This window comes from Callorhinchus milii, unplaced genomic scaffold (genome assembly GCF_018977255.1).
Source record: "Callorhinchus milii isolate IMCB2004 unplaced genomic scaffold, IMCB_Cmil_1.0 Scaffold3, whole genome shotgun sequence".
Classification (NCBI taxonomy): Eukaryota; Metazoa; Chordata; class Chondrichthyes; order Chimaeriformes; family Callorhinchidae; genus Callorhinchus; species Callorhinchus milii.
The window spans coordinates 48,902,778-48,918,719 of NW_024704744.1; the positions used below are offsets into that span (position 1 = coordinate 48,902,778).

General features: G+C 39.6%; 1 protein-coding gene across 2 annotated transcripts in view; it reads left to right on the forward strand.

Moving 5' to 3' along the window:
• Positions 1-13,159, forward strand: part of mms22l (MMS22-like, DNA repair protein) — a 70,067-nt gene extending 56,908 nt beyond the window's left edge. For both annotated transcript variants that reach the window (XM_007892939.2, XM_042333735.1), the window contains 6 exons: positions 4,939-5,108; positions 7,125-7,333; positions 7,572-7,741; positions 11,977-12,073; positions 12,196-12,363; positions 13,034-13,159. In XM_007892939.2, coding sequence (XP_007891130.2) covers positions 4,939-5,108; positions 7,125-7,333; positions 7,572-7,741; positions 11,977-12,073; positions 12,196-12,363; positions 13,034-13,115 — 896 coding nt within the window. In that variant the 3' untranslated portion in view covers positions 13,116-13,159. The remainder of the gene's footprint in view (positions 1-4,938; positions 5,109-7,124; positions 7,334-7,571; positions 7,742-11,976; positions 12,074-12,195; positions 12,364-13,033) is intronic.
• Positions 13,160-15,942: the final 2,783 nt, after the last annotated feature.

Here is a 15,942-nt window from a genome sequence, read left to right on the forward strand (position 1 = left end):
GAGGTTTATCAAAATATTCTTTTAAAAAACAATCTTGTTTTCCACAGAGGAAAAAAAAAGCTTCGCTTAAGCACACTGCTGAAATAGACTGTCTAAAATAAACCTAATGCAACATGATAGAAAGGAGAGGAAGCATCCTCACTATGCACATGCGGTGAGCATCAACCCAGTGTGCTGTCATTTGTGATCTAGCAGTGAAAATAAGCTTCACGTGTGCTGTGAAACATACCTTTAAGGAAGAAGAAAAATGACACCCGATATTTTCGGGCAGCTCGCACTTACTTCATTTCAAAGTAATCCTAATTCACTCGCTGCTTTGCGAGGAAAAGTGGGTTCAATCAGTCTGTCCTTGTCAAAGCAAAAGAAGTGAAACAACTCAACAGTGGCTTTAGCAATCCCCTCAGCTTCAATGAGCATTTCAGGTGATGGGCAGCATGAGTTTAAATCTGCAGAGCACTTCAGTAAATTCTGTAGAGCACTGCAGTGGTATTTAGTGAAATCGCCAAAACAATTTCCCCATTTCCCCTAAGTTTTCGATTGTCAATAATATTGATCCACCATTTCACCTCAGTAATAATCACATTGATGTAAACTTCTCTTAATAAACTATGAACAAGTTCAAGGAACCATCACATTTACATGTTTCTTCCTTCAGTGCAAGAGTTAAATATATTTTTCTTCTGCCAATTACTTCCTCTCCTGTAGGCGTTTTGATCGTCTCTGCCAACCCCCACCCCCCACTCTTCTATATTCTTTCAGAGGATGATCAGCACCCAGTGCCATTGATTAAGATCACCTTCCAGTACGGTTTAATAAACGGTTTAGTGCTGAAATGGGAGGTGGGTTTTTGGGAGGGTTGAAAACAAATGAGCCAATGGGCTTCTCCAGCCAAACCTCTCTTGTGATCTTGATTTCAGACCTGAGTGGCCATTCTTTATGCATAACAGTGAGTATTGACGGGCTTTAAACTGCGGCGGATGTCACAAATAGTCCCAGTCCTGTCTATGCTCTGTGCCCATGCACGTACTTTAGGGTTGCAATGACAAAGCAGGAACCCTGGCTGACTTTCCTTCTTCCTAACCCGAAACCACTGAGGTCGGACTAGCAGACTGCATAAAATTACACATGTGCAGTGTAAATCAGATTTTCCGTGACTTGTATAGTTTGCCTGCAACTCGGACTTATCCCATCCATATTAAATGTTATTGTCCCCACTGATATGATTTATCTGAGTTTTACTATATGATCAAAATAACAAGCTTGGTAAGTGAAAAGCAAATAATAATAATAATCTTTGCATTTGATATAGCGCTGTATCACACCTTCAAGACGCCTCGAAGAGCTTCAACAGAATATACCGTAAAGTGAATTGACTGTATATTTTGTGGGCGAAACAAGGCAGCCAATTGCACACAGCAGCGTGCCACAAACTGGATTGAGTGACTGATTTTTTTTTGAAGGAATTATTATAATAAGGAAATATTATTCAAATCTTCAGAAAGGAGATATGTTCTCCAAATATTGCTTAATTCCCTCCCTGTTTCCATTTAAAAATATTTTAGAAAATTAAAAAAACTTTTTAAAGAATAGAACCTAGAAATTGCAGCACAGAAGAAAGCAATTTAGCCTATGTTAAACTAATGTCAGCTCCTTTAGTGGTGCTAACTAATCTAACCTCAATTTCCGTCACCCACCCAATACTCGTTTATATTGTTTCTCTTCAAATGTTTGTCCAATTCCTTTTTTAATGTTATATACTCAGCTGCAATAGGTACTTGTAGCAAATAATTTCATGTTCTAGAACCCTCTGTATTAGTTTTTATTTCTAAAGTATTCTCTTCTCTTCCAGTGACGATCCTAAACTTGTCTCCAGGTTAGTCATCCAGCCACCTTAACCATCCATCTCCCAGGATCACAAATGGCAGATGAGCTGGGTTTGATTCCCCAGCAGGGCTAAACATTTGGCTAATTTACTTAGCACAAGTACGAACCCGGTTGTTAGTCGATTGGCAGATCACTTTTCCAGGGATAATAATCCCTTCAAAACAAAAATAAAGTTAAAAAANTAACAATTTGGTCGCTGTTTGTGGGAGACTGCCCCATTTAGATTTTTTTTATATAATAAAAAAGGTATTTGTTTTTTTTAACTCTCACCGGTTGAGAAACGTTCCGAGCATTCTCTTTCGTTTTGTTAAATCTTGCGAAAGATCAGCATTAAGAAAATAAGATTGAAATGTAGATCAATTCGTCTGTGCATTTTCAATTTGTGAGCTGCAGATACAAATGTGACCTGAATCCTTAAAACACCCTTCAGTGTGTCACCCATATTGACAAACTTCTCTTTGTTCTTTGATGAAAATTCAGTGAATGAGGTGAATTGTTTAAAGTGAAAGAGGGTTAATTTAGCAGGAAACTGATTAGCTTCCTTTGTGAAAACAGGGTGAAAATTATTATAATACTCTGTCACTACAGCGCTTACAAGGGGCCATTATAGTGAAGGAACCGTTGAGTATGATCTGAAGTGATTTTCCACTATTGCAAATTGAGGACTGTGGGGTGCTGTGTATTGTTGAGCGGGGATCATTGCGCAGTGCTACACGGTTCGTGGCAGCTCATGCTAATGAGCTTATTTAAGCTGGTGTAAGATGCTCATGAAATGACCATCACCTTTGACGGCGTTCACTTTGATGTTGTGCTTGTCATTAAAGACACTTTGTTGTAGATTGAGACCTTTCATCTCCAAATGAGAGGCGAAATCTGAATGAGGAAGCTGAGCTGGAGGAGGTGGAAGTGCCAGCTGCAGCAGAAAGCAAATGCACAAAAAAGGAGCATCTCTCCTTTATCCCTGCTCTGTGAAAGAAAAACAAAGCTGCTCCATTTACCTTGCGCTTGATATGACCTGATTAAATTCAGACCTATTTGCTTTCACTCTTCTGTGTTCTGACTTCTGTGTTTTTTTTAAAAAAACATAAATTGATTGGATAATTGTATGTGTTTGAAATATTGCTGGTTTCTAAAAACGATATTTAGGGTGTGTTTTACCGCGTTGTCATGTATTGTAGGTACAGCATACTTGAGCTCCATTGTGTACTGAGCAAGGTTGAGCATTAGAGGGTGAAATACAACATTAAACTCACAGGCTGTGGTATACAGGCTGTGGTCTTCTTTCTTTGCGTACAATTGTAGAGGTTTTGTTGAAAGTTAGAATTGTTTTATATGTATCAGGATTGGACAGATGTTATTTGGGCAAGGTCAAGCAATGGTGTGGTTGATCAGTGGCACATTTATTGTGGGAGGTGCATTTCACCTTGTGAAGCTGGTTGAATTGAAATGTTTTTTTATGTTTAGCTGACAATCTAAGCAAGCAATTGATTTTTCATTTAACTAGTCTTGATAGAAGGGTAAGAATTTCACCTCTGGTCAATCAGAGTTAACCAAATTACAACAATGATCCATAGGCTCCACTGTTCCTGATATGAATCTTCTATGTCCCTATTAAAGCTCCAAACTGGGACTTTATGAGCTCACATTAGGCTGATACTCCAGTATAGTGCTGACAGAGTGCTGCTTTGCTGAAAGTGCCATCCTTCTGATATGTTAACCCAAGGTCCCAGCTGACTGTACTGGTGGATGTTAAAGATCCCGTGGCAGTAATCAAAGCGTGTATCAGTGGGTATGCTCTATATTCTCCCCGACTAGATAATTATTTTGGGAGGACAAGTTTGCAGGGCTATGGGGAGAGAGCGGAGAAGTGGGATTGATTTGGATAGCTCCTTTAAAAGAGCCGGCACAGACATGATGAGCCGAATGGCCTCCTTCAGTGCTGTATAATTCTATGATTCTATGAACGTGAAAGGTGCTACATAAATTGTATTGTAATTGTATTATTCCTCAGTGTATATCCTCCATATACCCCATTATTCCTCAGTGTACCCTCTATATTCCTCAGCATGTGTTCTCTATAATCAACTACAATAACAGCTTGGATTTATATACGCCCTTCACACAGGTAGCCTCTCAGAGTTCTTATCCCTGCTATTCTGCAGTGTGTTGTAGTTAAATACCCCATTGTTGACCTGTGTCCCTCAAAATATACCACTTTTCATAACATCTTCTCCAAATACCACATTGTCCCCATGGTACATCTTCCCTTTTCTGCAGTGTATCTCTATATGTCCCATTCTTTCCCAGTGTGTCTGCTGCAGGTCACTATGTGCCCCACTATTCCCCACTGGGTCTCTATAAACTCCACTGCTCTGGTGTTGGTGAAGGTTCAGATTATTCAATGGAACCTATAAATACACTTCAGTCAGAATTTGCATCCATCATCTTAAGAATATCCTGTTCCAATGCTTTCCTCACCAGCCTCTTGAACTCCAGAAGCTTTAACTGTGAGATACCCTGTTTGCCCAGAAAAAATGCAGTCACTACACTTTACAGTAAAATTCTGTGATGCGCTTTGTGTTGTCCTCCCGATGTTATATTTGTCAAACCTTTGTTGTTGTTGAACATGCAAGAGTAAAATTCTCTTCACAAAATTTGTAATACGAAAGGAACCTGATTTGGGTTATATTTTGATCCCAGATATTTATCGTCCGTTGTAAATGGAGAGGCAGTTCTTAGATAAGCTACATATTGTACAAATATCTTTGTTTCCTGGTGTACAATTAACAACAAATGGGAAGACAATAACGGTGCTTACAAAGATGATTCCACTCTCGAAAGGCTTTGCTATCAGATCAAACATAAATGGTCCCCTGTGGAAATGAATTAGTGGAAAACACAATCAAACTGGAAATGATAATCTGTGGACTTCATTTTACTAATGCACATTAATTTTGTTACATTTGTTTTGCTGCCTTCTGAAATAATAGTGGCAGGGCGAATTACTTCCCATGGCTTACTGTATATTTGCCCTTTCTTTGCTGCTGTTCGCAGGTTGCCTTGTCAAACACTGGGCACCGATGTTGTCCACTTCTAAAGCTCAGCAGCTCCTGTTTCGCATCATTGATTGCCTGCTCCTGCCTCATGCCCTGTTTCACCAGGACAAAGAACTGCCTCCAGCAATGCTGTCTGCCATTCGAGATAACTTGCCTCTGTATCTCCAGGTGAGCACTGACACTCCATAGCCAGTCACCCTTGGCATATCCTGCATCGGTCACATACATCCTCTAATTGTTTTTTTTTGCTGATTAGGTTCTGAATGATAATATAGTTTATTTTCCTCCCCCCACCCCAATTTCTAAGACACTCCTTGTACTGTATGCAGGGATGCTCCAGGTTAAGGATTACCCTGTTGCTAACATTTCTGTCAAATCATAAGAGCTGTATAATAAGAATAGGAATCCTTGCATTTGATATTTGGCCTCATCATGTCGTTGAGACGTCTCAAAGTGCTTCGCAGGGTATACTGTAAAGTGGAGTGACTTTGTATCCAGGATGTATTGACCTGAAATCTGATATAATGCTTGATTATTATATTTAAAGAGCAAACAACAACAACAACAAGATTACATTTGTATAGCGCCTTTCACGTCGGGAGGACATCCCAAGGCGCTGGACAGAGTACAGCATGTCAGACCCGAGCTGGGTTTGGGGGGGGGAAAGGGGGGTAACCGATGGCATGGTCAAAGAGGAGGGCCTTGAGGCGGGACTTGAAGGAGGCTAAGGAGGGAGTGAGGTGGAGTGAAGGGGATGGAATTCCAGAGGTTGGGGGCAGAGTAGCTGAAGGCTCTCCTGCCAATGGTGGGACGGGGGACGTGGAGCAGGCCAGAGCCGGCTGAGTGGAAGGAACCGGCGGGTTGGTAGGGGGTTAGGAGATCGCAGAGGTAGGGTCCTGAGACTCTAAATATTATTGAAAAATAGGAAGCAATTGTTGTTAGAAAAAATATTTGTTATTGATTTAAGTGAAATGCTGTTAATTTCCTTCAACATTGTATCAGACACTTGGATTGCAATACTCATATTGGGAGTTACTTGGGGGAAAATATATTTAACTGGAAAAAAAATTCACTGTATTAAAAAAACATACCATTTATTCTGATCATGCAAACATGTATTGTGGTAATTCTTTTAAGGTAACTAACCATATGAGTAAGAGTGAGATTTTAAATACAGCTTGAATCTTGTATTTATTATCTTTTATATAATTTTTTTTCTTGTGAGGAAGGGGAAGAATAAGCAGGATCTCCTTGGAGCTTTTCTAAAATGGTTCCAAGATGACTCGCTTGGCAACAGAATATCAGAACCGAATCAATCCTCGGTGGCACTCTCGGTAATCCAGTTTCTGAGCCAGACAGGGGTATAGATCTCCAAGGCACAATGGATGAGAAATCAGCCAGCCTGGTTCATTGGCAGACCTTGAAGGGGCAGACCAGTCACTGGGAGTAAGGTGTCATCTCACGCAGCTCCTGTTAACCTTGCAAGCTAAAGCCCTTTTGGGTAGAGTGGTTCTTGATGGACAAGTAGCAGAAAGCTTGCCAAATATTTTAAGATCAGTTATAGTATATATCACAAAAAAATAATTGCAACATCCTCATTCGGTTGGGGGACAAATTCAACCAAATGGTGGTATAATAAGAGGAATTTTTATTCAAGTGACTTAACCGTGAGTATATTTCCATGTTTATTGAAATGAGAGAATAAAGTGACAGCAGTTTCTGTCTGTTGTGCCAGTCACTGATTGTCCTTCACCCTGGATCTAACCTCTTGTACCTGACATTGATGTGTTACTTGCTGACAAGGGTTGACCAATAATGGAAATTGTCCTGTTCCTCCTCTCGCTGACCCTGTATTGATGAGTGCATCGTTCATTGAAGAAGATCCAGCTAATGCTAAATGCCTCTGACATTGACAAGGTGATAAAAGCACAATATCAGATGCAACGATTATTATTATTGTGTTGAGACAGCTAAGTGTAGTTTGTGTATTACCACAGATATAAAGTTGATGCAACCAGTCCGTTGGGACACAGAGTGACAAGAAAATGCCTGCGATTACTTGGCTGAACTTTCTTAGGCATGCTGTGGGTGGCACAACTTAAAGAAACTACAATAGGAATCATCAATTAATGTATTCTGAATTGCTTTTCAAACCCATGTGAAATTCCCTCTCTACGTTTGCAGGGATTGTCAACTATCGTTGGACAGACTCAGATTCAGGGTGCCTATGTTAAACAGCAGCTGCGGAGAATTGTTCAACACTACTTTGGTCGCTTTCTTCCCTCATCTCCTGGGTCAGGAATCATGAATCATCCAATATTGCTTGCATTTAGTGAATCAGTGTCTGCTGTTCAAGCTCAGAACCTGCGCAAAACAGTTCTTCTGGTGATAAGGTAAGATACCTCTTTGAGTAGCCTAAAATCTCTACAGTGGAATACAGCTTTAGGCTTCCTGTTGTACCAATAATCCAGTTGTACAACAGATTTTCCGTTGATTCAGTGTAGATTTCCATAGTCGATCTGAGTTTGATTGTAATTAAGAAAATATTTCTGCAAATGAGCAATGTTAAGTCCATTATCGAGTGGAACCCTGCAGTTTCTGACTTTATTCTAAATGACCTTGGTTTTTCAGTGAAAACTACATCCAGTTCCGAGGTCATGCTCCTCCTCCTCGCTTAGCGGCAGTTCTCGCATTCCTTCTTGAACTGCTTGAAAGAAAGCCAAGTGCTGACGTAGCCTTTGAGACCAAGCTGCTGCTGCCCACAACTCTGAAATGCCTCATATTGGTAAATGAACCACAAGGTATGTTTTTTTTCCTCTCACTTGACTCAGCCTTTAGACTAAGCTAATTCCTCTTGACTTGACCCTCCTTTTTCAATCACTTCCTCACAAGCTCTGTTGCTTCTCCTCAGGTTTCCTCTTTAACCTGTGAGCCCTGAACATGCAACTAAGTGGACCCAGACAAATGGAGGAACAGTCAACATGCTCTCTTTGTGCTTTCTCCAACTTTAAAATTAATAAAAAAACAAATGGTTTTGAAGATTATCAGCTCACTCCTGCACTTTCCCTCTTCTTTCTCTCATTCTCCCTCCCACCCCCCCAACCCGCTTCTAGGCATGGTGCTGTGACAATATATTTTTGTCAGATTTGTAGCCAAATCCATTTTGCAATGAGGACATAGGCACTATGAATTGGTGACTTGCCAGGTTGCTAGCTTACCCCCTGAGTAAGTAAATCTGTCTCATGCTGCTACGGGATGGGCTTGACTTATGTCAGCCTTAACTGTTATTTTTTCCTTCCCTCCCCCAAGGTGAGATGCTGTGTTACTAAGATGCATCTAAGGTTCCCAGCTGAGTAATGTCTGCTTTTGTTTATATGACAGGTGATCAGATGTTCCATTGAATGACAGTAGTTATGTGTACATTAAGCAAGTCAGTTTTCTTTCTCTCTTCCCCCCCCACCCAAGACAAACTAATTTATAAAATTCACAATATGTGGTTCAGTTACCACATGCATATCGCATTAAAAATACAGCAATCAAGTTAACATGCCATGCTTCACTTCACATATCTGTCAAGCTCCTGATAGATTTCAAGTGACCGAGAATGTATTACATTAGAGGTGGATGACAGATGACATTTCCACGGGCCAAGTCTTGCAGGAACAATTGTATCCCACGGAGTACTGGATCATCTCTGTCTGTGCTTATGCCTATAATATTTATCTTTACCACTTTCCTTTCAATGGAGGCAGTTGACTGTTAGCTGTTTTTACTGCAAGTTTGTTCCATATCACAATTTCAATGCGAGACGAAACAAAATCCCTCTTCTGATCTGTGATCTTCAGTTACGTTGCCCGTGTCAATAAATCGGTTGACACTGGTCATTAAATTATCTGACTGGGTGGGGACGGGACAGTGATAGTAATAGTGATATGATGATTATCACTGGTAATTATTCCCAGGAACAGAAACACCAGTTGTTTTGTGATCTTCCTGCTGACTTCTGGAGAATGGCTTCTCCAAGCCAATTAGAGTTAAGTTGAGGCCATCTTTGATTTTATGGGACATTGTCATGCACGAATTAGCTACAGCGTTCACTCATAAATTACATACAGTTACACCACCTTACAGTTATCCTCCTGCTGTGAAAGATCCTGTACCAAATGTAAGGATTATTATAGTATAGTGAGGGAACTTATCTTTTGATTTCCAGCCGCTGTAACTGATATGCCTCTAACTGTTGAAGAAGCCTGAATCCCATACTTCCCAGAGCTTGATTCAGCTCTTTCCTGAGTCTGAAACGTCATTAGTTAGTTAGTGAAAAATTTTAATCAACCTGTAGGGAACATGAATTTCTAAGACAGTTAATGGCCTAGAAATAATTTAGAAAGCAGAAATTTGTTGTTAGAAATTAGTCCAACAGCTAGGAAAAACTTGCCTACTTCCTGGCTGTCAAGTTGCCACCCACGCTTACTGAGTTCACTCCCTCTTTCCCCCACCTCACCATTTCTACATTATCTCTGGCTTTCAGCACTTTGAAGACTAGAATCAGGTGCCCTATCTGATGTCTTCATAATGTGGACCAAATAGTTAGAATCACTGCCTACTATCCTATGAACTCTATTCAGCACAGTAAAGTACTTAAGGCGATTGCATGTGATATTCCAAACATGGTCTCGAACGGTCAAGGTTTAAAAAATGTCCTTTGACTTACAGCTGATGTTTAACATGGCACACATTTTAAAATGTAGAAATAATCAGAAACTACGGGAACTGTTTTTTGGCATCAGTATCGTTATTTGCAACCTTTCTGGGACATTTACAAGGTCTGTCAGCCATCACTAATTAGCATTTCCGATCAAAGAAGCTTGCAGCAAAAATATGCTAAAGACCATTTGATTCCTTAAGTGTTCAATATTTAAAGCCGCATAAACTACCCTATCATTCGTATTATATATCATGGTGATGTGAAATATCACTGAGCTATTCAGTGTGCAGTACTTTGTGTCCTCTCTAATTTAATTTTACTAGATTGCACCCTGGGTGTCTTGTATTTTGTGAGGTTACACATAAAGTCAGACATGTCAGATTAAATAATCATCCTATGTTTCTTATTCCCAAAGTTGAGAAAAAAAACAGAATTGTCAAGTAGTGCATATAGAATCATGTTTGTACCGTTGCACAGCTCTGCAACATCTTTTAAAGTGGTCCTTTGTAATCACCCTGACAACTGTTTTAAGTGACATCAATTACACTTGCCTGAACCGCTGTTTCATGCTGATCTCCAATTCAGAAGCAGCTGTTCAAAGTTCACAGCAGTAAAAGTAAAATGTTGCTCTGAGCGACAGTTGGAGACTTGATGTGGCCATCATAATAGTTGCTCTTGTGATTTATAATCGATAAATATTCGGTGACAGATTTGACCATACTGTGATCTACCCTGTTAGTGTTGCTTTCATCACTGATTCACTTTCAATGTGAAATGAACTACTTTGTAGACCTCAGCCGAGTTAAGAGTATCAAATTTTCATTGCAGTTTGCAGTTGGGATGCCACAAACAATCTTGTAATTGCTTTAAAAGGTCTCCTTGTGACATTGATGGATGCAATATTTTGGAATTCCGTAAATTGTGACAATATCCTGATAAAAAGGTTCTCATTACTGTTCAGCCTCTTCCTTTATCTTGTATTACCACAATCAATGTGACAAAGGTCTGCTTTATAATAATAATAATAATATATGCACAATGGTATTCAGTAACATCCAAGCTTGCACTATAAGTAGTTGCAAAGTACCTTACAAAATTAAGTACAGAATGGATTCTTCCATTAAAAGTAAACACACCCGAAAGCTGCAGAAAAATGCATTTCCCCAGACTATATTTTTTGTGATGTATCACTCCTGTTTATGACAGCAGGAAGTGTTGATGAGAACCTTGACTGTCTGGTTGACACTCAAAACAACAGAAAAGGAAACATACAGTGTCGAAACTGAAGAGGTTCAGGCAAAGTTCAAGATTACTAACAGTACAGTTACACACACAATTGTATATTTAGCAAATACTTTAATCTGTTGTGTAAAGAATATAAAGGGAGTATGATTAAAGGCAGCACTTTCTCCACTTTCCACCAGCTCAATACAGTTATGTCATTGTTGGAGGTGCCATGCTTCAGATGAGACGTTAAAGTGAGGTCCCATCTGCCTATTCAGGTGTATATTAAAGATCCCAATGGCCTATTCGAAAAGAGAAGGGAGGTTCTCCCAGGTGAATAATCCCCCAAATTGGTCCCTGACTCCATGGCTGTTTGTGGGATCTTGCTGTATGCAAACTGGTTGGTGCGTGTCGCCCACAAAATACACAGTCAATCCACTTTACAGTATATCCTGAGAAACACTTTGAAATATCTCAATGACATGATAAGGCACTACATCAAATGTAAGGATTATTAGTATAATTATTACTGATTGTTTCACATGTCTCTTTTGGAGTAGGAGAAACAGACCTATGGCTGGGACCAGTTAGCAACTGTTTTTGGTTGTAAAATGGATGATCAATGCCGAAGTATTTTCCTATAGGTTGTCCAGCCTTTCACTGCATGTAGCTAGGGATTGATTTACCCAACGCTACAGGTGATTGTTCACTGTCAATTGCAGTGCTGTTATTGCCTATCTCAAAGGCAGGGATCTGAGAGGAATTTGACATAGGACTGAAAGGTACTTGGTATCAGGGTTTGAAGCTGAGCGACTTTGTCAACAGTCCTTTGTTTTGCTCTTGGACTATACTCAGAATATTGGTTGCAGCGAGATCAGCAGCTCCCAGTTGGCTTACCTCAGAACCCTAGCATGATTTAAGCTCCTTAGGCATACTCCAGATTGGTCTTTTAGTGGGGTTGTCATTGTCGAGTATTTAGGGACAAGTAGATTTTGAAGGAAGGAGTTAAAATCCATCCTTTGTCATCTTTAAACAACTCAGATAAGTTATTTTATGTATTTTGTATTACTCCAATCATGGCGTTTTCTGTTCTTTTTTTCCCAGTAAAGAAAATAGTCTCCGCAGTTCTGCAGCGCATGATTGAAAATTGTCAATTGGTGTCTCCAGATCAGCCGTGCATTCACTTGACTTCTGTACTAAGGTTGGTCTGCTGCGCCTTAGATAAGAGCAGTAAGATGCTATTTTCAGGATTTGTCTTTACAATGGATTGCGGCCCAATTGTAAAAAGAAACACATTAATGGGAGCAATATAAATTTCTCCAGACAGTTCATCCAAGAGTACATTGGAATATACGATCACCAGGTGTACAACGTCATGGAGAAGGTGACAGCACTGGATCGAGATTTGGTCATTGGCCTCATCCCCACTCTTACTCAGGCTCTAACGGAAGCCGAGTTTAAGCAAGGACTGGGCAGACGCCATTCACAAAGGTGAGTCTTATTCTCATAAGTGTGCAAAGCCCTTTAGTTCTGAACAGGCTCACGTAAACATAGTTTTTTGCTTTCAAAACTTGAATTGCACCTAGTTCTGCAGTCACAGTAGTTAACATTGCACTGCTTCAAGTGCTGCCCTATTAAAAATATTCTTGTGCAAGTTAATAGTATTCATTTTTTAATAAAAAAGTATGTTCCAATTATTATTTCAATTTTTTTCCCGGTGGCATGTTTCTCTGCGTGTGATCTAGCCTCCTTGGGCTTCCACAAGTGCGAGTGCCCTCTGTAACGCAGCCCGAGTGACCATTGTTCATGTGTGAAATTGAGCAGTGAATGTCAGCAGATCACTTGACTCTAGAGGGCATCAGAGTGGAGCCTGACCTCTCCCCACCCACCTGCCACTCGTGCACACTATCAGTAATTTGGTGCTGTAGATCATTAAGAGAAGAACCCTGGCTGTTTTTTCTTTCCCTAAGCCTGGGAATGCTGGCATCACTTTGCCCTCCCTATGATATCCTGTTTGATACCAGCAAACTCAGCACAGACTAGGATTCAAACCAGCGAGCTCCTGGTCCATAAACTGCAGCTCTATCCACTGCACCAAAGGAAACCAAGAGTCTCATTAGCTCACCTGAGACTTACAATGCACTTCACAAACCTGTTGCAGGGAGTCCTACAGAAGGCTGTTGTCTCTTCTTGGAGAGCCAGGACAAGCAGAAATCGTTAAGCTGGAAAAAGAAAGCGATTAGCTCCAATGCAGAAGACATTTTATAGAAGCATACCATACACTGCATCCTTGACAGCAAACAGTAGCTTCTTACTGAGAAGGTACTGAATCCATCTGTATATATACAATACACTCTTTTGTATATAAATTTATTTCTCTTTGTAACCTAATATCTGAGAAATCATAGTTTTAAGTAAAGTTTTGAAATATATTTTTATTGTCTGTCTTTTTTATTGTCTTTTTTATAATAATATATGCACAATGGTATTCAGTAACATCCAAGCTTGCACCATAAGTAGTTGCAAAGTACTTTACAAAATTAAGTACAGAATGGATTCTTCCATTTAAAAAACACTATTTTACATGATAGAATTGCACTTGTTAATTGTTAACTAGATTTCAGAGCTGTGCAATTCTAGGCGAATGGAACCAGAGACTGACCGACATCCTCTGATTGAAATATAGCCTTTGTGAATATTGACGCTTCCCAAGAAGAAAAATGGGAACTGATTAAAAACAAATTTGGATGCAGTTTTGCCTTTTTTACAATGCAAAATGCAACCTCTGCAGCAACCGAAACATAGATCGATTAGAAAGGTTTTCTCTCTTCATCCTGACACAAATGAGATGAAGTGCACTCGCTTTAATGAAACATAGGCTCCAGATATCAGTAAGTCCATCATTTTTGTACTTTTAAGTCTTGCTTTACGTCCCGTGTTGTTTCGCTCAGCTCTGCTCCTACTTTGAAAGACAAAGGGGTAGTGTTGTCCTGAGGTTTATTTGGCAGCATTTGGAAAATGTAACTTTGGATTTGTATGACCATTTTAGAATATGCTCAAGTTGCATTCATGTGCTTCTTGGGTAATCATGTGCGTGCTATTTTGCTACAGGAAATTGTGGAGACCTGTAGCTCAATCGTTAGAGCACTCGCCTCACAAGTGAGAGACCTGGGTTCGATTCCCGGCAGGGCAAAATCTTGGGCAAATTACCTTACTCCACACACCTGACAATAATCCCTCAAGAAAAAAAATAATAAATTGGTCACTTCAGTCCACGATTGCTTGTGGAACACTGTCCATGGTTCGCCCACAAATATACAGTCAATTCACTTTACAGTATATTCTGTGAAGTGCTTTGTGACGTCTAGAAGACTTGAAAAGCGCTATATCAAATGCTAGGATTATTATTATTACCTGAGCATGTATTTCTTTTCACCCCTTCCCTTTTATATGTGACATCTGTATCCAAGATGGGAAAATAATGATTATCCTGATAATAATAATAATTGCATTTGATAGACATGGAAAGCACTATATCAAATGCAAGGATTATTATTATTATTGATATCACACCTATAATATCTCAAAGCATTTAACAGGAAATTTCCAATAAGGACCTATATCAAATTACTATTATTAAGATTGTTGGATGAATTTAAGTTTAAGTTTCAGCAACACAAACCAGTGCTGCAACCAAGGGGACCACAGGGTTTTAATGTGGGGTCGTGTTGTATGGTATTGTGTGCCATATATACTCACATTGAATACAAATACTAGCCTTTATAGCCAACATTGGCCTAAACCCTGGTGTCAGGGAATCGGGGACTTCCAGGACTTTTGTACGCTGCAAGCCACCCACAATGAAATGATTCACCTACAGCATCGAAGACTGTGGGACACTCAGGAGAGATAATATTGTCAGCTTGGATGAGCAAACTCGAGATTTTAACTGCAACTTGGCTCATGGCTTCCACAGCTTGTCACATCCAAGAGTTTTTGGCGTTTGTTTCTATGTAACATGGTCGGGTTATCTCAGCTCAGTACTCAAAATAAATAAAAAGGTGCAGCTCTGCAGATGTGTAACCTGCTCAGCAGCATCAAGTAACCAATTGCGACATTATTTGTGTAGCAAAATTTATACGACATAATTTGCTTTGCAAGCGTTCAGGCGTCATGATAAATCTAGATGCTTTTTATGATTTGCTTTTGCACACACACATGTGCTTTATCTGGGATTTTAAGATGCTTTGCAATCACTCTGCACCTGATGACAGAATTGTATGTTTTTCAACCTTTCAATGTTTTATAGAAATCACCAGAATTAGCTGGAGGTGAGTGATTGTTAAAGCTCAATGAGTTTGAGTCGGTTTTAAATAGTTTTGGCAGTCTCTTCTGAAGTCATGAAATGTAACATTAAATACGAGTCTATATTAAAAAGCAGAAAAGCTTGGAAGTGCTGGTAGCTCAGTATCTAGAGGAAGACAGAGCATTGTTTTGGATAATGGCCCGCTGTCAGAAGTGGATGCGTTAGACATTGAAGAGATGACCTCCAGTGGTTGTTTATTTATATTCCAGATTGATTGGTTCCTGTTACCAACAAACCAGTTGGAATTTGTAATAAATGTAAGTTGTTGTTGTGTATGTGCTGTGTGTATATATATGTGTACTATCTTATACATTATATATAATGTATTTAGATAATATATGAAATGCTCTTCATTCTGATCTTCATATACCTGTAGTACTGCAAGCTTGCTTAGTTATCAACGTTCACAGACCCTTCGATATCATTGACATTGGGATAATGCTAACAATCCACCTATCTATCTGAAAAGATTTTCTTTGAAGACTTCTGTGGCCTTTTTTGTGCTGTCTCCAGAAACCAACGTTAGAATAATGTGTTGAACGTAACCGGGATTTTGCAAAGAAGTGCAGTAATACCACACTGCAGTGAGTGCTCACTGTTAAACATGTTAAAGTGACATGGATACATTCAGAAGATTTTGAACATTCTTTTCTATTTGAAGCTGTGTGTGATTGGACATGTTTATGTAAGTCTTGCTGTTATTT